General features: G+C 39.4%; 2 protein-coding genes across 3 annotated transcripts in view; both read right to left on the bottom strand.

Annotated features, from left to right (window-relative positions):
• Positions 1-543: 543 nt before the first annotated feature.
• cd59 (CD59 molecule (CD59 blood group)) lies at positions 544-14,384 on the bottom strand. Of its 2 annotated transcripts, XM_050073869.1 has the most exons (5): positions 14,274-14,384; positions 12,918-13,021; positions 7,660-7,812; positions 4,311-4,412; positions 544-958 (listed from the first exon to the last, which is right to left on the bottom strand). In XM_050073869.1, the coding sequence occupies exons 3-5, from the start codon at positions 7,712-7,714 to the stop codon at positions 747-749; spliced, it is 369 nt and encodes a 122-aa protein (XP_049929826.1). In that variant the 5' UTR covers positions 7,715-7,812; positions 12,918-13,021; positions 14,274-14,384; the 3' UTR covers positions 544-746. The 2 variants fall into 2 exon arrangements, with proteins under 2 accessions (XP_049929826.1, XP_049929828.1); XM_050073871.1 differs by lacking the exons at positions 12,918-13,021; positions 14,274-14,384 and having other exon boundaries at positions 7,660-7,895.
• Positions 14,385-19,517: 5,133 nt separating this feature from the next.
• The window catches only part of prdm11 (PR domain containing 11), a 16,427-nt gene continuing 11,232 nt past the window's right edge, over positions 19,518-24,712 (bottom strand). The window contains exon 7 of the mRNA XM_050073807.1: positions 19,518-23,543. Within this exon, the coding sequence (XP_049929764.1) occupies positions 21,388-23,543 (2,156 nt within the window). The 3' untranslated portion in view covers positions 19,518-21,387. The remainder of the gene's footprint in view (positions 23,544-24,712) is intronic.

Genomic DNA, 24,712 nt, shown 5'->3' with positions numbered 1-24,712 from the left:
TCATTCTTGACTCAAATGGATGTTTGTGCCAAATTTGAAAAAATTACCTTAGGCGTTCCTGAGATTTTGCATTCACGAAAATGAGAAGGACTCATGGTCATGGCGACCTTGACCTTTGACCACCAAAATTTAATTAGTTCATCCTTGACGTGGACTTTTGAGCCAAATTTGCAAAAATTCCCTCAAGGCGTTTCTTGAGATATCACGTTTACGAGAATAAGACAGAGTAGGTCACAATTACCTTGACCTTTGACCTATGACCACCATAACCTAATCAGCTCATCGTTAAGTCCAATTGGACATTTGTGCCAGATTTGAAGACATTTCCTCAGTGGGGAAATCGTGAGATATCGCATTCAGAAGAAAGGACAGATGGATATATGGACAGATGGATAAGCCTCCAGCCACAACGATCACTGGGATGGAGGCATAAAAATGTTATTCAGGTTTTATTTGTAAAGATTTAAGACATTTAATAGACGGGAGTTGTTACAGGAAGAAATCAGAATCTGGATTTGAAGAACAAATACACAAAGCAAAGACTTTTAAGACTTTTTTTTCTTGTATTTATTGTTAAACTGTTAAAAAGTACAAAATTAAAAAGTCATTCTTTATTGACCTGAGAACCTGTAAGTGTCACAGGCGACTAGAAACAAACAATCAACAACACATTTAGTTTGTGTTAACTTTATAAAACTTCAGTCATTACATCCTGAAACACTGAACTGTTAAAACCTGCAGTTATTTTAGATCCAACACCACCAAACGCTCAGCAGGGACCCCGCCAGAGCCAGACCCAGAGCCAAGGCTGGCGTTGCCGTGGTAACAGTGCTGCCGGAATTACACAGGTTGCTGCTGCAGCAGCGGTAGGTGAAGCCGGAGATCGCCGGAAACATCTGGGAGAGACGAGAGTTGTCGCAGTCTGTGTACCTGATACACTGACGGATGGTCTTTCCACCTGAAGACAGAGTCACACACAATAACACACACAGTAATACACACTTAGTGGATGGACTAACAACTGAAAAAATACTGTAATAAATCAAACATCAAGAGAAAAATACAAGTACACGTAAATTTGAGAATTAATGTGAGTTACAGAAATAAACCAATAAATTACGGACTAAATTAGACATAATTGCCTTCATTTTGCACAGATTTTTATGTGATTATAAAAATGTTAAAATATTGTAACAATTTCACAGTTATTGACTGTAAAATTAGGATTTTTGCACTAAGACAGTACCCTCAGTCAAAGTAAACATTAAGTTAGAGCTGCAACATTAATTATTAATCTCCTGAATATTTTCTTGATTGATCTTTCGGTTTATGAAATGTCAAGAAAAAAGAAAGTAAACCAGTTCCCTAAAATCCAACATGAAGTTTTGCGATTATTAAAAGTACAAAATCTCAAAATATTAATTTACTGTCACATAAAAGACAGAAAAGCGGTAAATCCTCCCAGTAGAGAAGCTGGAAACAGAGAATTAATAATCAATCGGTTATCAAAATAATTGTCATTATTTTTCTGTTGATTGATTTAATTAATCGTCTAATTGTTGACTAGCAATAAAATGCCCTGAAGTGTGCTCTCATTGTAAAGACGAAGGTAGACGAGTTTAGTTTCACCATACGTTTCATGTCTACCTTCAGTAACAGGAGCATAAGGATCAGGTATCTCAGTGGTTCTCAACCAGCGGTCCTGGGACCCACAGCGTTCCTTGAGGGAGTTTCAGGAGGTCTCCAGAAAAATGGGGAGTAGTTTATTTTCACTTTTTACTTCACAACAGAAGTCAGTCAAATGTGAGTATGAGTCATAAGTGTGAGTATTCTAATATTAAGCCTGGTATACACTCTGTGATTTTGGGCTGTACCAGACAAAAGATGACCAACATGAAAGAAACTTGGTGATATCTTTGGTCCTGGCTCTAAAACAAAAAGATGTACAGTCGACATACAGCATTTTTAGGAGTTATACAGACAAAGAGGGGGGATGCTGATGAGTGGGTTTATTTATTTATCTGTGCTTGGTTGAGACTGTATAGTTAATGTATATTTAATAACTAAGACTGTTGTTTATTTATCTATATTAATGGTTGTAAATAAGTTTGGGATAGTTGTTGACAATTTCCTTTTTAAATGAGGCATGAATACTGAGAAGGGGGTCGGATTATATAAGTGTACACTTCTTCCTCCTCCTTTTTGAGCATGTCTGTTGATGTTTTTTTGTTTTGTTTTTATTTTTTTTATTTTGCTCATATAAAGTAATTCATACACTCCTTCATAAAACAGTGGTCCTACATCGCACAGTGACAGAGGTTCGAGGATGGCCGTTGTCATAGTCTTGTGATCAAAGACAGCCTGGGGTAAAATTCTGACAGTGTCAGAAATTTGGGATGACCATCTCACTTTGTGACTGCTGTTACGACCTACGTCTACTAACCAACCAATAGAAATGCAGCATGAAATGATTCACTGATCAGCACAACAGTCCTAAATGCCAGTAGATGCTAATGGATACACTTCCAACTCTCCTTGCAAAATTGGCCTCTTTTCCTCGGCCTCGACTGCATCCACATTCTCCTCCTCCTCTTCTTTAGACTTTTTCAACACTCATAAGTGCCACTATAGTGAGGGCTCCATTAATGTGTGCTTTCATTTTCCTCTTACCACTATAGTGGTGTAGATGGATGACATACGCTGACGCCGTTTTGTTCTTGCGTATTAACCATAGGTATTAACATCAATGGACGTACATCAGAACTTGGGATTCAGTAGTTATTGTCATCGTACAGCCTGCACACATAAAACTGTTGTACCCAACTTTATCAGATCCATGTCACACGGTGTAGCTGCACTAAACAGCAGGATCTGGGGTTTCACTTCTGCCACAGTTATCTCCTCAGCTGTAGTTTTAGATGCTGGATTCTGGAGGTCCCTGAAGGGAAATTTTATCAAATGGGTGTCTGTGACCTAATGTGTATCAATTTAGAGGCCCTTGACATGATAAAAGTTGAGAACCACTGAGACAGAGTAAAAAGAAAGAGTAGAGAATATTAAGAGACAAGAAAAGAAATAAAAAAGGAAAGAGGGTTAGGAGAAAACAGGAAAAAACAGAAACATAAAAATCTGTTATAAAAATTGTGTTTCCTCCATTAATCAAACAGATATATTTGAACCTGATCAAAAGCAAATCAAGGCTCAAAATGTTTTTTTAAGAAAGGGAAATCATTAGCTATCTACAGTCTTTGGGAAGAGGATTGTTTCAAAATTTACAATTTAGTGAAATCTTTGAAAATCCAGAGATGGAAAAGTAGTTTGTCTTAGTATCATTGCAATCAGAATAATATGAAAAATGATAAAATCACAAATAGGTGGAAAGTTACTGGGTAAATTTCCAGTATTTACCCAGTAATTAACTGTACTGTACTTAATAACAATTTGTACTTTACTTGACCCTTTTTGGTACTTTATATTTCTACTCCACTACATCTCAGAGGGAAATATTGTACTTTTTACTTCACCACATTTATCTGACAACTTTAATTACTTTCAGGTCAAGATTTTACATGTACAACATCTGATATATGATTTTGAATCCTTATAGATTTAACTATAAAACCACACATTAAGTGGTTGAATCAGCTCTACTTTCACAATATTAAATTGCTGTTTAAATAAATGCATCAATAATAATAATCCAACAGAGTGTAAATGGCACTCTAAATGGGCTCATTCTGCCTGAGGACTATTTTTACTTATTGAAGTACTTTTTCAGTACCTTTAAAAAGGAAGCAGACTCCTACATCAGGGCTTTATATACCAACAGGAATAGAAAAGCTATGAAAACCCTACATTCGTGCTCCAGGTTTAAGATTCTGTTCTATTTTTTGGAATAATTTTATTGTATATCTTTTATTTATCTGTATCAGAATTTGTTTGTAACCCTTGGCATTGTCTGTCTTTCTTTTGCTCCTTACTGTCTGATCTTCCCTTATGCTCTCTCATACTATTGTCTCTATGTTCACAAGGAAATGTGACATAAAGAATAATAAAGAAAAACTTATTGAAGTAAATTTTGATGCTAATACTTCTGATTTTGAAAGTAGAACTTTTACCTACAACAGAGTAGGCCTAATTGTATACTGTGGTATTACTACTTTTATTTGTAACAGTGGAGTATTTATATTATGTGGTATTAATACTTTTACTTGAGTAAAGGTCTCAATACTTCTTCCACCACTGAGGTCACATATAAATCAACACACAGTGGCTTCAATATTTAGTACTAGAAATACTTCACAGCTCACCTCTCTCACTCAGAGATATACAGGAGTCTTCATACGTGCACTCCTGCACGTTCTGACAGCGTCCTGTGTAATCAGCGCACTTGTAGCAGCGAAGTCCAGAACCTGAAGAAGAAAATGTTTTACTTTATTCAGCACATGCAGTGTTCATATTGTATTCAGTCAAGTGCATCTTGTGAGATGCGTGATTTTCCAGAGAAAGTGAGCATTAAGCAGCAGTTTGATCTGTTGCGACCGACAGGTTTTCACACTGGAAAAAAAAACTATAAAAGCATGCACAGAAACACATCAAACCACTCCTGCAGAATGATCCACATCTCTATTGTTCATCTGTATGCTCATTTCCATCTCAGTCCTCATGCACAGTCCTGTTGAGCTCAAAGGCAGGCTTTAAAGCCAAAACACAGAATCTACGTTTGGTTCAAATTGAGTTACTACATCTTATCTGACTTTCTGACCTGATCTGTTTTATTGTATAAAAAAATGTTATGCCATAAAAATGTGTAATTTCCATGAAAACAGCCTTTTAAATTTGCAGTAACTACAAAACAGACATTACTTCATTCTGCTGGTATATCACTGCACTGCTATAGAAAGACAGCGAACAAGACAGCTAGAGTAAGAGTTCCAAATCAAGTGAAAGCTAACTGTTAGCTAGGCTAGCACTTGCTAAATCTAAAGCTGAGTTTCATCAGTATTGCCTGAAAATAAAACATATCTTCATGACCAGACATTTCAGTCATTAGGTTTGTTATTCTGCATTATTGAATAAAGTAACAATTGATTTAATTAATTTTGGAGAAGAAAAAACAGCTTAACTCTTGCTAAAGATAGCTTAGCATGAAGACAGCTTAGCATTAGCTGCTGTCTCATGTTTTGACTCTAGTATATTCTATGTGATTTTGTGGTTAAACAACCTTTAAATCACATTTGTCAGAAAATGTAAATCAGTGTCATTATATTGATTTCAATATCAATCTTCAGGTTCTGAATGTAACTTTCAGATCATCCTTGTTTTTAATGACACCATTGGCTGTTAGAGAATTGCAGTCAGTATCTTTGCTCTCACCAGTGTCAACGTAAAAACACAAGACTGAACTTAAAAGACCAACATCATGTTGATGTTCATATTTCATTTGGATCACTGACTTCATGATACTAACTAGCTTGATGCTTGTGAATTACTGTATCAGCTAATGTTAAGTAGCAACCAACAACAGATCCATGCAGTGTAGCCCCACTGATAGTTGCTAACCTTAGCTTAGGTTACAGCTTGCTAGTTCTGCCCCCACCTTGCATCCCTCTTGGCTAGGAGAAAGCTTTGTACTGCTACATTAGTTACTGATGGCTAAATCATCAGCATTTGTCATAATACAGGATCATGTTAGCTGGTGAAGTAATTTGGCAAGCTAGCAAACTCACACGGCGATAACATTTGCGAGCAAGAAAGCGAAGCTTAGCCAGCGGGCTGTAAGCCACGCTGCATGGATCTGGCGTTGGTTGCTTCATAGCGTTAGCTTAAATAAATTAAATGTCAAAGCAACCCTGAGAGTCTGAATGAATTAGCTGACATTATTTGCTCAAGAAAGTTTTTTTGCTATGTTAGCTAGCTAGCAAGAAAGCTTACGCCAGACAGCATTTGCTAGCTAAAACCACAGTATCACAAAATATTTCATGTCAATGTTTCCTTTAGGATATTTTTGGGCACCAGGTGGCACTGAATTTGATTAATTAACTGTTTATCAGACCACAAATGAGACAAGAATTAGCTAGTCAGCAAAGGTGGGACCAAGTCATTGTTTTGCAAATCACAAGAAGGTCTCAAGTTTTTGCACTCAAGTCCCAACTCAAGTCCAAATAAGTCAAGATTGACAAGTTCCATGTCCTTAACTTTGAGTTTCAAGTCCCAAACAAGTCATGAGGCGCTCATTAGGAAATGTAAGGCCATTTTAACAACAAATAACATTAGCTAAGCATTAGCTTGCAAGGTTAACAACTTCAAATGTCGAATGAAGCTGGAAATTGTTGCGTCCTCATCTGTAATCTATGAACCAGGTGTTTTGTACACTGCAATTCGTTTTTTGTTGACCACCACATAGTTTTTGTACGCAAACGAAAATATATTTAGCAAAAAGTTGGGGAAGGCCTTAGTTTTTCAATTATGTTACCACCTGTTCATCAATTGGCAGTTGGAAGAAAAAAACATTAATACATTTAAAAGTACATACAGAGCCTTTAATAGTACGCTGACAGAAAGAAACTCAGTCAAACATTTGATTTCTATAACAGCAAATAACCATCAAACCAAAGTGAATTTTAAGACATTAGTAAATACTGTAGTTTATCTGAGTATTCATAAAGATTTTAGGTACTGTGTGAGCTCTATAGCTGTGATTTTCTTGCATAAAACAACCTAAAAAGACACATAATGAAGCTGTTACAACTTTCTATCTGTTTTACAGTTTGTTTCACTGCTTAGGGGTATAGAGCCCCACATTACCCCTTGAAAAGGGCCCCAAATACTGCCACAGTAAGGCAGTCTGGGTAGCACTTTACTTTACCTCCCTATGAATTTAAACACTTAAATCCACTAACAGTCATTAGTGCGTTGTCATCCGGTGTAAATGCGATGCTTTCTGGTCCATTAGTCCTGGGGCCATTATCCTATTTATGTAATATTCATGATTTAAAATCTGCCTGCTCATGTGATGTCTTTCTTAGTTCACATCCCATTATGTTGAGTGCCGAGCCGCTCAATACAAACTCTCTCATCACTGAGGGAAAACTGAAGCTGTTGTCCTTGTATCCAGAGTCAAAATAAAGACAATATCCAGAACTTTTAGGCAAAAAGGTCAGACAGATTTAATAGCAAATACTCCTGGTAATTATATAGGTTGTCTTTATATAATCAGCTCTACCAACAATATAAGGTCATTAAAATGGGCTCCACCTTTACCAGCTGCAACATTAAAGTAATCAACATATTGATGCATCAACAATTATAATACAGTAATATGTATTATTCTGAATGGGACTTTTGGTACTTTAAATATATCCTCATACTACTTTTGTACTTTCACTTTAGTAGGATTTTCAAAACAGGACTTTTACTAGTAACAGAGTATTTATACACTGTAGTATTACTACATTTACTCAAGTAAAAGATCTGAGTACTTCTTCCACCCCTGCTTTTGTTGTAACCGCAGTCTTGAATTTATCTTTATCTATACTATAATATACAATGTTTCTGTGCAGCTTACAACTGTTAAACAGATAAATGAATAAATGTAAAGTTATTCTAAGGAATGTAACGTTTGTGTCTGCAGTTTATGATGCGTCCTGGTCCACTTACCTACACTGAGCATCCCACAACAAACCAGCAGGAATAATCCAAGGCAGCGCTTCATGTCGTCTCCCTACAGACGAGGAGTAAAACCAGTAGACAGGCGAAGGCGTTGGGTCGGAGTCCGGCTGGGTTTGGTGTCCCGTGTGTTCCACTGTGACCCTGTGAGGCAGGCGGCAGTAAACTGAGAACGGCTCTTTGTCCACTGTACCACAAAGACTCCCTGTCTGGCCAAACGTCCTCCTCCTCCTCCTCCAACAATCACTTGGCCACCGCCTCACTGAGGCTTTATTATGGCTGCAGTACACTGTGTTTATGTATGCTGCTTTTCATCTATCTAAGGGTCATCTATAGTCACATTATGTCTCTGCTGTATAGCGATGTACATGGTGATTATTAGCCTTTATTCCATTGTGATTGACATGTCTCTTTGACCCTCACTGACCCTACAGATTTCTGTCACACTCTGCACATATACAGGCTACACAAATATTAGTCAGTGAATAGAAACTCCCTAAATTCACCACATTTTTTAAAATTTGAATTTTACAGTAAGAGATGTTGTCTGATTTGTTAAAAAAGGCAGAATTAAAACTGATTTACAACCTAAATATGAAGCTTGAGCAGAAGAAGACATAATGTCCTACTTTCTAAGGACCCAATTTTAATTATATTAAGTAATATTACATATTAAGTAAAAACAGAAGTGTTAGCATGTTGCCTCATGTTAACACGTCTGGCATTCATGGGAAACTTGCGCAGCATCAACAAAATTCATTATATTACACTTGTTATTTTACTACCCTACATGATGTGCTGTGACCATAGCAACCAGACCAATCATGCATCTCAGCCAAAGTCCAAGAATTTCTTCCCAAATGTAAACTCCACCAAGTCGAACATTAACACCGGACGAGCTGCTGAGTCAGTTATTACTGACACGTCTGTAGTCAGCTAATGTTAAGTTAGTGCTGCTACATGTATTTAATAAGTCACTGTGACACAACTGACATATAATGATACTTTATTTTATCAACACTTTGAGAAGACAAAGAAACTTTCATTTTGAGTTCTGAGGTTTTTAACATGACCACAGTGCAATGCCCTGTAGCAGCCCAACAACAGAGGTGGAAAGTAACATTTGTTACTGTAACAAGTACATTTACTGTAGGTACTTTAAAGGTCCAGTGTGTTGGCAGAAATGGAATATAATATGATAAGTATGTTTTCTTTAGTGTTTAATCACCTGAAAATACGAATCATTGTGTTTTCATTACCTTAGAATGAGGCGTTTATAACTACACAGGAAGCAGGTCCTTGTCTGTGGAGATCACAATGTTGCATGTCCATGTTTCTACAGTAGCCCAGAACAGACAAACTAAACACTGGCTCTAGACAGGGACATTTACAGTGTTGTGTTAGCAACCGTAGTTAGGAGCCAAAAAACGCCCCACAGATTTTGAAAAACACAGATTTTTTTTTTTTTTTTAATTTAACATGAAACTGCTGTGTTCAGTGTTTTCACCGGTTTAAATCACCTGGGACCAGTAGCACACCTTAAGTTGTTTCCTCAAGTATGACACTTGTGGCTTCATTGCTCCTTAGCTGAGGGACTTACAGAGTTGCAAAGAATCCCTTACAATGTTTCCTGATTAAGGAAAATTGTTAAGGCATTAACTGAGTTGAAAGAGATTTTACAGCGCTAAAAGTTTCCATGGAGATTGTTTATTCGCTTGGACCCACACTTGTGATGCCCATTTTCATCTCACAAAGTTTGCTTATAGGTAGAAAAAATGGCAGAAGAAAAAAGACAAGAAAACCATATTGGTCAGAGGAGGAAAAGGTCATACGATCTAGAGGAACACAATCATAGGAAGCACAAACTACAAAGTAAATTTGATCCCCAAATACCAGAAAATGACTGTGGGAAGAAGCAATGAAAACTAATTCAGTCACATCTATAGTGTAAAATCAAAAGCATATCCATTGGGTTCTCCTGGTTGCAGAAAGACGCTTCTCAGGGTCTGTTAGTTTTGTCATTTATCACCATAAACTTGGTCATGTTGCAGTTAAGATAGAGTCAGAGGAACCTTAAGTTAACCTTAAGGAGTCTACAGATCCCTTAAGTATAAGACCAAGACAAGGAGAAAACCATAAATACTTAAATGAACATTTTAAGGAAAGCTTAAGGAGAAAACGTATGGGTGTTTTGTTCAACTGATTTTATTTTGAGGAAACCTTAACCAGGACCCTTAGGAAAATCTTAACTTAAGGTGTTTTGTGCAATTGGCTCCTGGTCCGTTTGTTTTGGAGAGTAAAAACCTCCTGAACAGTAAACACTGAAGGAATTCTAACCAGGAGCAGTTTCAGCTGGTTGCAGTCTGCCCCCCACCATTAGAGACGTAAATCCCCTTAAATCTTACATACTTGACCTCTTAGTAAAACTCTGAATGCAGGACTTTCACTAGAGTAAAAGTTCAGAGTACTACAGTGTGTCCTCCTCTCTGTGATGTGGGAGACTCTGGCGTTGGTTTGGCATGTCAGTATTTTTGTTGCTCCAGACGCCTCGAGGCTCCAGAAACATTCACTGACGTCATCTCCACAATCCTAACCTTTAAATCGGGCTCAGCTCTTCTTCTCAAAAAGGCTTTTCTTAAATAACACTTAAACACAAACATTTTGTCTTTTACGTCGACTTCCACTGATTATGTTTCATTTATCGTAACATAACTTTATTTATAAATCATGCAGAGACAAAATGAGAAACCCAGCTGAAAGTGCTGATGTGGAGCTTTCAAACAACATTTGTTAAGAGGAATTTTTAAAACTTTGAATTATTGTTATTTCCAGTGATTTACAGACTTTTAAATTAAAAAAGATAAAAGATGAAATCACTTTAAATGTAACCAAACTATATTATGCATCCATTTCTTCCTCTTCCTGCTGTGTATAAACAGTGAAGCAATATTTGTGCAACCTTTAACTGCTCTATAAGAATATTTTGAGCCATTATCAATAAAGATTTGTGTATTTTTATTGGTACGTGTGGGCTCCTTGCAATTTTATACTTCATTGAACTGAAAAAAATGAGAAGTCAGACTTATAGTTTGTGAGTCTGTGCTGAACAAAGACAAACTTTAATGCATAGAAAGTCAGCAAAAATGGACTTAAATGAACCCTAACTGCTGCTTCTGTGTCTGAAAACACACCGGCAGTATTCTTTGTGGGTAGTTTTTTAACTTTGTTCTTTGAAAATGCAAAAAGTTTTCTTGCTCGCTGGGATGGACCGACTGTAAACATCTCAAACTAAATCAAATTATCATGTTGAATGTCACGTTGTGCAGAAGCTGGTGTGTTTTACCGCCTCTTTCTCAGCGTTGTCACGCAGCAGAAAGCCTCAGACTGTGAGTGTGATGACACAGAAAAAAGCAGACTTTTCTCTGCAGGGGTTTGGTTGGGATTGATGTGTGTGTCATGTATCAGTCCCAGGGTGTGACAGACGGGACGGTCAGCTGCTGCACACAGAGGAGCGACTGTGTCTGCGTCCAGCTGCTGTCTGAAGCTGCATGGATGCCTTTTTGTCCAAACATTCATTTCTCACTTATAAACTACTTCACTTTCCCTGAAGTCAACAGAGAAGAATGAATCTGATAAATAAACACCACAGATATTGACACTATCGTTTATTCCGTCCCCTTTCCCCTAATTCTCCATCAGACGCCTTTTGGAGTCGTAATGACTTTGTTTTTCACTACTTAAAATAAAAGTTATTTATACATTTTTATCTCCTTTCAAGTTTCAGCACTTTCTCTCTGATTGTTACAGGATGTGGGAGGAGGTGAGTGGGACTATTGTTGTCTGCAATGTCCTGTAACCACTGCAAATCTGAATAAACATATTTTTAAAACAATAAATAAAGAGTCAAAGCTTCTTTGCAGGTTTTATTGATTAATTACTGCTCTTATATATTTTGCATTAGAGCTGAAAAAACTTAAATCCAACACAGTGAGAACTTTGGTTGATTTGGACAAAAATAAAGACACAAAAAATCTGTTAAAGTTTCTGCATCTCTCAGGTTTTATGGTTTTGTTTTGCCTCTGGGTAAAAATAACACAATGTTAAACTATGTATTTATAAATAAAGGTTTCAAGTGAATGTTTAAAGGAGCCCTCGTGAGTTTTTGACCACTGTGATGACGGCAGGACCTGCTCATCAACACATTCAGAGAGAGGTCAAACTAGTGACTAAGGGTGCTTTCACACCTGCCGTTTTGGTTTAGTTAAAATCAATGTCAAGTTTGCTTGCCCCCTAAGTGCGGTTCATTTGGGCAGGTGTGAACACAGCAATCACACTCAGGTGTGCACCAAAACAACCAGCACGAGACCTTCTTGAAGAGGTGGTCTCAGTCCGGTTACAAATGAACTCTGGTGCGGTTCGTTTGTGGTGAGAACGTGTTCCGACCTGGATGTGAAGCAACTGCAGTCACATGACACATTGTTTGGGTTAAACATGAGCATGTTACAGTCCTGGAGGATTATTAATGTGCACCTCCTCCTGTACTGCCTTAATATGCACATTCAGCACATCCAATGCATCAAAACATTGTTTTCTAGTTGGAGCCGCGCCTCGTTTTCAAACTGTATGGTTTGACTAAAATGAACAATGACAGCAATATAGTCCACGATGAGCAGCGCTAAAATCAACCTGCGTAGTTGTCCCTCCATTGTGACATTAGAAAGTGTCACATTTATCTTGCAAGTGTACTCTTCTTCTTTTGCTTTACTTCCTGGATTTTTCCCGCATGGAAATTCTGACCAATCAAGAGCAGCTTTCTCGTGCAAGACATTTGATTTGGTCCGTAGCTAACTTATTTGTCGAGTGTTTGGTCTGTGATGTAATAGGTCCAATACTAACAAGCTGAAAGGAGGCATACTGCCACATATCGTAGCGGAGTCAGGCATATTTTGTGCTGATATACTAGGACAATGGCCTCAGGAGGTGGTTTGAGTTTGGTTCACTTCAGAGGGGTCTGAGTTCTCTTGGAGTGTTCACATGCTGAGTCACCGCTCTGAGTCCATTTAAAGGGCCCCACTTAAAAAAAATCCAAACCATCCCTTACTTATAACCGAGTATTTTTACGCACTACTTTTACATGAGTAAAGGATCTGAATACTTCCTCCACCACTGTATACATGTATGCACAGAGAGTAATGATCGTAGCATCAGAATAAGATCAATATATGTGTTGACTGTGACAGTGAACTCACCTCGGCTGAATGAGGCCTTCTGGTTGGTTGGACAGATTTCAGTAATTCTTTATGGAGCCAATCAGGTCCAAGTTCAGCTGTGGTGAGTGTTGTGGACGAATCCCCTGGTGAAAAGGAAGGAGTTTAAAACATGTATATATCTGTGTATGAATACACAAGTAAAGTGTGAATGAAGTGTGAGTACAGCAGGTGATGTCAGACTGCAGGCAGCTGCAGACGCTGGTTAACAACAAGTTAACAGACGCCTGCAGACAAAGGTCATTTCATTGGTCAACACTGAGCACACAAAGAGGTCACAGTTTCACCATCGGCCAGCGTCCATTCACTTTCTGACAGACTGTGGCAGCAGCAGCAGCAGCAGCAGCAGCAGCAGCAGCAGAAGATTACTGCTGAACGGTTGTGAAAGTTCAACTGAAAAGCAGTTTTGGCTCCAAATACATGAAAATTTTCAGAGTATTATGGGGTGTCAGATCTCTTCCTGCCCTATTTTGTTTTTGTCGGTTGATCCGTTAAGTCTGATGAAAACATTTCCTTCCTCTTCTATAGACTTGAGCCCGGGCGACTGTTAAACTTGGCAGCAGCCACTTTTATCTTTTCACGCTCAGTCTCCAGGAGACAAACACTTCCTTCAAAACACAAAATAACTTCAAGTGACAAATGTGGTTATGCTTTGATGCATAAATTGAATACAATCTCAATTAAATAACAGCTTTCCCACTGCTGATGTCGAACCTCTGACACAGCTGAAGTGTGTTTCCTGACTCCCTTCACCTCCTGCTGGGCTCCTCTGTGGTCTCTGGATTTTATTGAAGGAACAGTTAAACATTTTGGTAAATATGCTTGTTTGTTAAAAAGATTCCTGAACAGAGCCATGACCCACGCACCTTAACTACTTCTTCTTTCCAGGATATCATTATCATCCATATATCGTAGGGGAAAAAAGAAGCTCCTTATAACTGTAGTACTTACCTAGAAAGAAGGAGGCTGCAGAAGTTGCCTGAGAACCACCATGTTTTGAAGTTTACTACATGTAAACAAATATGAGCTAAAATAACAAGGCTAAAGATGTAGGCCACAGCTAACTATCAACTCACAGAAATTATTACAGTTCCTGTTCACACACCCCAAATTCAAGACAGACTTATATTCATATTCTGTGTGACTGCTAATAAACTATCCGGCATACTTTTACTGAAGACTATATGTAAACAGGCTGACAATAAGGGGGCTGAAAATATGGGCCACAGCTGTTAACTCACAGAATTTGTTACACTTCCTGTTCACAACAACCCAAATCCATGATACACATATTTTTAGATTCAGTATGACTTAAACTCTACAAAACTTTCCACTCACTTTGATCAGGGGTAAATGCCCATAAGTTTTCGTCAGTACCAAACTAATCCAGTGACAGTTGTCTGTACATCTGAGGGTGCACTGCAAACTGGAGCTGCTGATAAATAATTCAGCATACTTTTTTTTAAAAGTTCACCAACTGTCAAAAGGGTGTTCCCCAGAGCATTATGGGAGCTGTAGTTCCAAAAGTGAGCACATAATTATCCCTTAAATACACCTGACAAAAGTTTAAACACAGCACTTTTTTTGGCTCCCATTTTTCACAGGTTTAAGTTAAAGAATTAAGATTTTTTTATACTTTCAAAGGAGTTATTTCTCTCAAATTTTGGTAGCAAATTCGTTAAAATAGCTCTTCTTCTTTTCCAAGATAATCCATCCACCTGACAGGTGTGACATATCAAGATGCTGATTAAACACAGCTGAGCCGTGGGCAGCTGGTCACAATGAAAGGCTGTGGTGGTGGAAATTAAAAGTGTTGTGTTTAAATTTTTGTTTGACACAAGAGTAAGACAAAGAATAATAACAAGAATGACAGAGTGCATTAATATTAACATTTTTCTTGTGGCACCATCTATATATCTAACATATACATTTACAAATAAATATCAGCTTCATGTGAGAGTCTTGTAGTTCTGTTGTTTCAGGGTTTCATGATTTAAATAATAACGTTTTAAGATACCTTACCTTGTACCTTGGTCTTTAATTGCTCTTGTATCATTTCTATTCTTACCTTTCTTATTTCCCCATCTTATCCTGAATGTGTACCTCATATTATTATACGTATTTATATTTCTGTCTTTGTGCTGCTGCAACTCTGAATTTCCCCTCTGGAATCAACGACAGCTCATCTTATCTTGAAGGAACGGCGTGTAAGATTTAGGGGGATTGAGTGGTAACTAGCAGTGAGGATGGCAGATTGCAACCAGCTGAAACTGGCTGAAACTTAAGCTGTGAGCTTAATTGTCTGCAGAGGTCTCGTCCTTTTCAAAACAAACGGACCAAGTGATTTAAACCAGTTAAAACAAGCAGTTTAACGTAGTCAAACTCTGTAAAATTGTAAAATGTTCCTTAATGGTGATTCCACTTGTGACAGGTGCAGACTTTCTCCTGCATCCTTAGCAAACTCATCTGGCTGTGTCCTAATTTGTCCATTTATTGGAGTTCCATCTTCAAAACGCTGTCGGATATTTTTAAAATGAGAATTAGCCCAGAATCTCTGACAGCTATTTTTGGCACAGCAGGAGAGGAAAATAAGAATCTTTAAGGATCTAAACTCAAAATAACGAAGGACGGAGGTTAATCCTTCTCCACTGGAAGAACCCTCATACACCAACCTGGACTCGAAACCAAGATTCCCATTAAATGGCTCCTCTGATAAATTTCTGAGAATCTGGAATCCATTTATGGAATATATAAAAGCCAGAATCTAAACCCCCACTTTATTGATAACTCCATGTGAAGTAAGTCACAATTACTTTATTTTTAACATCTTGTTGCAGCCGATCATAATAGGATAGGTCCTGACTGGGACTTTATCTTGTGTAACTGCCTGTTTCTTTAAAGGTTATGTATGGTAAATGGTAAATGGACCTGCATTTGTATAGCACCTTTCTAGTTATCTGACCACTCAAAGCGCTTTTTACACTACGAGTCACATTCACCCATTCACGCAGACATTCATACACTGGTGGCCGAGGCTACCATATGAGGTGCTTTTAACACACTCACACACTTCAGTTCAGTATCTTGCTCAAGGATACTTCGACATGCAGACTGGAGGAGCCGGGGGTCGAACCTCTGATCTTTCGATTGGTGGACGACCCGCTCTACCTCTGAGCCCCATTGTTTATGTGTGTATCTGTACATCAGTGTACATGGGTATGTGTTTTTTATTTGAGTGTTTTCTTTTACCTTATATGTTAAAACAAACAACAACAATGAAAATATATTTAAGAAAGTGTTTTTTGAAGCTCTTGTGCCAGTGTTTGGCTTGTCCATTACGGTCTACTGTAGAAACATGGTGGTGCAACATAACGATCTCTGTAGACAAGGACCCGCTCCTTATGTTCATATAAACAGCTCCTTATGTTCATATAAACAGCTCATTCTAAGGTAACAAAAACACAACAATTCTTTCAGGTGATTATAAACTTAAGGAAACATACTAATTATATTTTACTCCAGTTCTGACAATATATCCCCCTAAATCCTCCACACTGGACCTTTAAGTTGAATATAATATAAATAAGTATAAACTCTTCAGTTGAGACAAAGCCGTTTGGATTGTGTCAAAGTCTCACTGCCGTCCAGCTCCTGTTTACTTACATCCCAAAAAGCTGACAATATTAAGTCGTCACCTGACGACAGGATTAATTCAACTGACAAACTTCAGATCAAATGTCTTTTAAAGTGTATTTTTTAAAGCATTTGAAACAGAAGAAACAGTGAACAGAGAAATCAAGTAACCACTCATTTTCTTTTGGATCGTGTGTAACCAAAGTTCATCTCCAACTCCAGCAGTGAAAAATCTCACAGTTCAGCAAACATCAAACATCAACAACAACTTAAAGTCGACTCCGCTCCGCTCTGCTCTGGAGTCAGATTACAATCAGCCAAATGTCGGTATAAAGATGAACAGCTGTTAAAACACGTACAGAATAAGGCATAGCACGAAATATTGTCATTCTAAAGTCAAAGATGTTTTTGGATTGAAATGAAACGTGATCAAACCAACCAACAGTCTGTTCCTGCGCCGCACATGAATCACCTAGAAAAACACACTTCTCGTAAATCGTCAGTCTGATGACAGCTCGGGCAGCATCCTGCGCACAAACATTATGCTCTCAAACACAGGTCGGCTTTATACAGTAATAACTGCATGCATACGATACAGACATGCACTATACGTAAAAATAAAAACAAAGGTTTTATCTGTCAGTAAAATGAAATAGCTTGGAGCTAATCATACAGCAAACGTTAAGAAGTAGTTTGACATTTTAGGGAAATACACTCAACCTCCTGAGACCTCAGCTTTTGTATTAATTTCTAATTTCTTCTAGCTTTTTGGCAATAGTAGGACCTGATCATATGGGGACGATCAGTTTATTTTAATAGTCAAAAGTTGGCAATAAAGTAAAGGAAGAAAAAACACTTCAACTTCATGAAGCAAAAATAAAAAGAGCCACTGGGCCCTGTGTCCGGTGGATCAGATTCAACCTAGACAGGACCACATTATTATGCTGATGAAGAATCATGCATCATATGTTTATATGAATTTTCCTTTCATTACTATTGCAATCACTACTACCATTAACTTTTAATGTCAACTTTATGTTGTTACTGGTTTTTGCCCACTTGTCCACCTCTGTACATACTATTTAATGCACAGTTGTGTGGATGTGTATGCTTCTGAGTTAGTGTGTGTGTAAGCATGTGTTTTATGTATTACATCATGTGTGGAGATGTGTGTGGGTGTGTGTATGTATAGTTTATGTGTATGTGTTATGGTATTTGTTTGGGGGAATCAGTTCATTGCTAATGTCAAGTCTAAATTGGCGGCCAGAGGGAGGCTTAGCCATGACTACGTGACCCCCAGATATGTATATGTGTGCCATGCTGTGTGTTGCTATGTGTTGTGTATGTTATTTGTCTTAATAATAATAACAAAAAACAAGTTTCATCCATAAAATTTGATCACGTTTTGTATCTTACCGACTTCTGTGTTGTGATCGGCTTGTAAATGGATTAGTGTATTGTGGTCTTGCTAAAACTAGATGGCACAAAAAAGTGTCCATGAACGAGGACAACAGGTCTGTCATTTTCTTTTAGGCTGAAAGATAGATAAGAAGTACAGCGCCAGAGCTCAGAGACGATTAGCTTAGCTTAGCTTAGCTTAGCTTAGCATAAAGACTAAAAACTAACAACTACAGCATGAAACTCCTGTAAAACCCCAGACTGTTAATTTTACATTTGTATTTGTGTAGAGCTTTAATGAGATATATTGTATTAATTGGAGATCTTTAGAGGTGTTTTTCTAATTTCATAATTTTTCCAGGAAGTTTATGACGGTGGGCACTCTGTTGCTGTGAAAAATTCAGTCGAAGGCTGACATGAAAACTCATTTGGCTGCTTGTAATTATGGTCCAAATAATTAATTGTATTTCCCAAAATGTCAAACTATTCCTTGACCTTAAAAACACAAAGCAAACCTTACACAACATTTGTAAAAACAAACAAAAAACAACAAAGCAAAAGTGAGCGTCTGCCTGCTGAGTTCATCCTGTCTCAGCTCACTGTATCCGCACACTTATTAAATACAGGCACCCATAACATGATAAAATACTACAGAAGTGTGCGCTAAAAGCAACAGTTAAATATCGTCATGCAGTTTTTAAAACTTACTTGAATTACTTTAAGCCTGAGCTTTGGCTGGAAACACCCAAACATGAAGCCGATGCATCGGTGAAAAAGAACATGTTTCAAATATATAACTTGCAGCAGTAAACATCTAAACAAATATGGCAGAATGCAGTATGGCATAGCAGGATAGCACCTTTTTCTTTCGGTTCTTGCATTCGATCATTATGGCACAATCATCAGATTCAAGAGAAAAATACTCTCCTTAAAAACAGGCTCAAAAGCATTTACAATATGTACAGTTTATACAATATATACAGTGTGAAGCAGCAATGTCTGCATTTCTAATAGAAATATAAAGCCTTTATACATCGTTACACTCTAGCTGTTTCGTTTCTGTCAGGCACTACATGACTGAATATCCCATTGGCACAGAAGCTGAAGCAGAGAGCAGCTCAATAGACATTTAGTTTGACACTAATAGATTGTTCCCAAAGTAGAACTGACTTTTATTCTGGCAACAAGTGCTTAATTATTATATATAGAACAAGGGCCACTCAGTAGCCCTCAGTTTAACAATGTTCATCAGTCAAAGGAGTCAGTCAGTCAGAGGAGAAAGATTTCAGCACAACATCCAGCTGAACATGGACGGATATGAGACAGTGGGCCTCTGGGAACTAACACGCATCAGCAATCAACTGCAACCACGACACAGCTACACATAAGTTTGTAGTTTGTGGTTGTTTGCGGTTGTTGTGTCTCTTTGTACATCTTGTGGTTGTTCTGCATGTATTCGTAGTTTTTTGTGTCTTTTTGTGGTTGTTGTGTGTCATTTTGTAAACAATTTCTGTCTCTTTCACACTGTTTTGTGAATTCGTTTTGCATCTCTTTGTGGTCGATTTGCCTTTGTTTGTAGTCGTCTTGCGTCTCTTTAAGGGTCCTTTTATGTCTCTGTAGTTGTTTGGCGTGTTTTTGTGGTGGTTTTGCATGTATTTGTAGTTGTTTTGTGTCTCCTTGTGGTTGTTTTGCCTCTGTTTGTAGTCATCCTGCGCCTCTTTACAAGTGTTTTGCATCTTGTGATTGTTTTTCATCTCTATGTGGTAGTGTTGCATGAATTTATAGTTGTTTTTTGCCTCTGTAGTCGTTTTGTGTTTCATTGAGGTTGCTTTGAGTCTCTTTATGGTTGTTTTGCCTCTGTTTGTAGTCATCCTTCCACCCCTTTAAGGTTGTTTTGCATCTTGTTGTAATTGTTTGTCATCTCTTTGTGGCAGTTTTGCATGTATTTGTAGTTTTTTGGTCTCCATGTGTTTTTTTGCCTCTGTAGTTGTTTTGTGTTTCTTTAAGATCGTTTTGACTTGTCTCTCTTTGAGGTCCTTTTGCATTTTTGTGGTTGTTTCGATTCTTGTTGTGGTGGTTTTACGTGTATTTGTAGTCGTCTTGCATCACTTTGAGGTTGTTTTGCATCTTGTTGTAGTAGTTTTGCAAGCATTTGTAGTTGTTTTGTATCTCTGTGTTTTCTTTTTGTCTCTGCAGTCATTTTGTGTCTCTTCGAGGTTGTTTTGCATCCCTGTGATTGATTTGCATCTCTTTGTAGTTCTTTTGTGGTCAGTATGTGTCTCTTAACTTAACTCTTAACTCGGTCATTTTGCACGTCTTTGTGGTTCTTTTGCATGCCATTATAGTTGTTTTGCGTTTCTTTAAAGTTGATGCATGTCTTTATGGTCATTTTGCTTGCCCGTGGATGTTTTGTGTCACTTTGTGGTTTTTTGGCATCTGTTTGTGGTTGTTCTGTGGTCCATGTGTGTCTCTTTGTAGCTGTTTTGTATCTCTTCAATCGTTTTGCATCTCTTCGTCATTGTCTTGCATCATTTTGTAAACATTTTGTGTCTCTTGTCGTTTTGCATCATTTTGTGGTTGCTTGCTTCTCTTTGACGTCATTTCTAAGTCTATGTGTAGTTATTTAGTGTCTCTTTGTAGCTGTTTTGTGTCTCTTCAGTCATTTTGCATCTGTTTGTGGTTCTTTCACGTCTTGTGGTTGTTTTGCCACTGTTCGTAGTCAGTGTGTGCAGTGTATGTCTCTGTGTTTATCTTGCATCTCTTTGTGGTTGTTTAATATCTCTTTGTGGTAATTTCCGTCTCTTTGTAGTTATGTTGTGTCTCTTCAGTCATTTTGCATCTCACTGTGGTTGTTTAGCATTTATGTCTCTGTGCGTCTTTGTGGTCATTTTGTGTTTCATTTTGCAGCTGAAGCCCATAAGGCCCCCTGAACATTTGGGCCCCTTGGCCGGTCTGCTGGTTTTGTAATCTATCCATCCAGCTGAGGTTTTCCCAGTGATGCAGCTCAGTGGTTCCAAACCGTTTTTATGTCACACGTTCCCCTACAGTCTTTTTCTAACTAGGTTTTCTGCATTTTTACTCGACCTATAGATTGACTCTAATTGGTGGAAAGCTGTGGCTTGTCTTGTGCAGTCCGACTACCATAGTTGGTAAGATATTGTGAAAATACTACAGATCAGAATCATGCACATTTGTAATCCTGTCATCCAAATTTGTGTGTTGATTTTTTCTAAATATAAATGTATAATATGTGTTCTTAATCATAATTTAGATTTATTCAGATTAGCTGAGCATCACAATCTTTCCATGTAGCCTCTGGTAACTGCAGAAGGAGCCCTGGTTTGGAATCGCTGGTGTCGTTATCGTTAGTTCAGTGATGTAGTGTTATTTTGTTGCAGCCCTACACCACTGGGTCCGCCTGTTAGATGTCAGAGTAGAACTCCGTGTTGACGTCGACGTTGTGTAAGACAGACTTCTGGTCGCCAGCTGACATCCTGTTCAACACCTCAGCTGACAGAGAGTAACTGCTCCCAGACTTCTCCTCAAACCAGCTGTCCAGCGCTCGCTTCCCATCGAAGTTAGCGATTGGCGGTCCGTTCACCGCCACAGTCAGCAGGTCGTTCATCTGCTCCAGAGTCAGCCGGGAACGATTGTTCCTACACATCTTCTGAAGAGAACCTCTGCCTTTATCGCAGCAAGCTGTGGAACTCGGCAGGACTCTGACAACCTGCACAATCCGATTCAGCAGAGGGAAGCGCTGCTTGTACCTGCAGATGTGACTGATGACCTCCTTAAAACCGTTCATGCTGTAGTAGTCTGCCTTCAGATCCTTCCATTCCACCACCAGGCTGCCCCTGGCCTCGGCCCTGGAGCCCTCCTGACCTGCAGAGGGAACGGACTCCAGATGGTTTAATATCACCTGGATTTCTTCCTCCCCGTAAGCTTGTAGCTCCACCTGGTTCTGAGGCCAGGTGGACAGGTCCAGGACCTTGCAGGCTTTGGCGAACGAGCGACTCTGCAGATCCAACCTCTGAGACAGGATGCCCTGGCTCCTGTTGCAGATCTTTTCCCGTATGGATTGAAACTTGGACTCAGCTACACGCAGGTTCTTCAGAGCAACGCCATTAAAACTTTCACGGAAGTTTTCCTCAAACTCCTGCAGATACTCTCCGGGGCAGTCCACCAACTGTCCAATCTCCAGAATGGCTTCTTCTATCTTGGCTTCCACCTGTGACACCAGCAGGTAGTCTCCCTGGAAGTTGAAGGCTAATCGTGAGAGAACAGCTATGATATCCAGGAGGAAGTAGATGAGCTTTACGGACTGATAGTCCATGAGGAACTGGAGGAGGGTAAGGGCAATGGCTGCAGCGTCAGCTCTGTGTGTCTGGCTGCTGATCTCCTTCAGATGAGCGACTACCTCCAGGTAATCTTTGATGAGCGCGTTAAGGACATTTGGTTCTCCTATGATCCATCGAATGGCTCTGATGTCCCCAAGAAACTCTGTCTCCTCAGACAGTGTTGGAGCAGTGGATCGCAGCTCGGCCATCATGCGAGGGGAGTAGCGATAGAAACTGAGGAGCTGCTTGAGGTTGTTCTCCAGATCCTCTAAGCAGGGGAGCTCCTTCCCACTGATGGCATCCAGCACCTCCAGATGGGGCCGATGGATCATGATCGGAAGGCAGAGAATCCATGGAAAAGTCTTTTGTACAGCTATGTACAGGTTGCCTCTCATTCCTGTAGAGATGTTGGTGCCATCTACCCCCAGACCCACCACCAGCAAGTCCTGAAACCTGAGGCCGAGGACGCCAAAGGCTCGATCCATAGCCTGCAGATATCCGTCCACACTGGCCATGCTCAGTCTCTGCAAGGACAGGAACTCTGTGTTTGGGGAGCCCTCGTTGGTAATGAACTGAACGTAGACTGCCACCATGTCTGAGAAAAGGTCATCATTTTGGGCATCCATTATGACACTTAGGAAAGGTGACAGACGCATCTTCTCAGCCAGGTCTTCTTTTAAAGCCCGGGCGATGTGGTGGAGGAGGATCTGACAGTCTCCGTCATTCATGTACTGGTCCACCACTTTGAGCTCACACCTCTTCAGAAGCTCTGCCAGTGGACGGAGGTCGGAGAAGGGCCGTCCCTCCATGGCCAGGTGGTACGCTGCATTGAACAGCAGCATCATGTTCTTGCACATCTCCTCAGTCTTCTCTGGATGCATGCGCAACTTGTATAGCTGCAGACACTTTTTATGGAGGTTGCTCTGACTGTGGAGCTTGATGGTGTGGATCTTAAACTGCTTGGAGCCGATAATAAAGGCAGAGGTTCGGGATGACTGGACGGTGTATTGACGGCAGACATGGCACCACATCTCATTGAGGGTCGGTGAGTAGCGAAGGAACCAGAATTTTTTCAGCCACTCTTGCTTGAAGCGACGAATCCGCCGGCCTCCTCCAGAGGAAAGCTTCAGTGAGTCTTCCGGAGAAATCACCAGATCTGCAGCAATTGACTCATCAGCCGAGTCCACGTCCTGGTCGTCTTCATCCAGGACCACCTGAGTGGGCGTCAAGGGCTCCATAACTGCAAAGAAAAATATATTCAACATCTGCTGCCAGCTTTAGGCCCCATTCAGACAGAGCATGATTTAGCAGATTTTTGTAATTGTACTCAATCAGAGTGAAACTTTTTGCTCCTTGCTTTTGAAATGAATTGAAAAAACTTCAACTCAGAGCGGAAAAGCATCTGCCTTCATTGGTGTTTTTTTCCCCCATTGTCCAATCAGATGAATGGAGAGGCGGGCCTTCTGTGGCGATGAAAACAAACTAGTGGTGGCTGTCAGTGGATACTCAGTGTATGACTTTACCAACCATAGTTACTAGGGATGGGCATGAGTACTCAAGTAATCAATTTGGTCAACGTATTTGTTCAATATTTAGTGTAATCATCGCCTAACATAACACATTTGAGCATAACTTTTCTATTTTTCTTTAATTTAAAATGGGTGAAATCTTATTTCACTGTAGAGCTGCACGTAGTGTGTTGCTTCACTTGGCACCTCCTTGCCCCACTCTCTCTGACATTACCTAACAGTTAATAATAAATCTAATGACAGAGTCAAGCTGTTTTGTTGTCGGTGTGAGTTTGTGGCACCATTAAAGGGCTCTGTGTTGGATGTGAGCCTCTGCTGAAGTGTTAACTGGGCAGATGATGAACTGACTGGAAGGAGAGCAGCTGTGGACTCCAAAGACAGACATTCAGTGCTGCGTCTAACCTCTGTAACAGCAGCAACAGAAAGTTTGCTGATATTTCTCATTTTAACTTTGACTTTATGGTTTAAAGGGCCAGTGTGTAAAATTCTAGATTGCAGGGCTCACTCGCTCACCCCTCCTGTCGGGTAAATGACGGTGGCCTCGTAGGGACAAAACGCCTAGCACAGACACAGGTTTTTCAGAAGTAGGTCTATCTAGCGACAAGGTAAATGTTTATTTAGAAATCTAAACCATGTTACAATATTTTAATGAACCCCTCTCGAGCAGGAGACCAGAATAGCGTTCGGGAAAACGGCCAGTTTATTTGAGCACTCCAAAAACTCCGGTAACACTCCAGGGGGTAAAAGACATCCGTCCCAAACTCTGACTCTTCTAGTGTAACAGACACACTCCATACACACATACTCATTTACAATACCTAGCGGGTACCCCCTCCCCTCTCTGCTCCACCAATCTCCAGCCCGCACACTGACTGACAGC

The sequence above is a fragment of the Epinephelus moara genome, chromosome 20 (assembly GCF_006386435.1).
Source record: "Epinephelus moara isolate mb chromosome 20, YSFRI_EMoa_1.0, whole genome shotgun sequence".
Classification (NCBI taxonomy): domain Eukaryota; kingdom Metazoa; phylum Chordata; class Actinopteri; order Perciformes; family Serranidae; genus Epinephelus; species Epinephelus moara.
This window is presented reverse-complemented; position numbering and strand designations above follow the sequence as displayed.

Excerpts from the sequence above, each read along its gene's own strand:
- cd59 (XM_050073869.1), bottom strand. The coding sequence starts at position 7,714 with ATGAAGCGCTGCCTTGGATTATTCCTGCTGGTTTGTTGTGGGATGCTC. Across the intron at positions 4,413-7,659 it reads TTGTGGGATGCTCAGTGTAG|GTTCTGGACTTCGCTGCTAC; the intron begins GTAAGTGGACCA and ends TTTCTTCTTCAG. Across the intron at positions 959-4,310 it reads TATATCTCTGAGTGAGAGAG|GTGGAAAGACCATCCGTCAG; the intron begins GTGAGCTGTGAA and ends CTCTGTCTTCAG.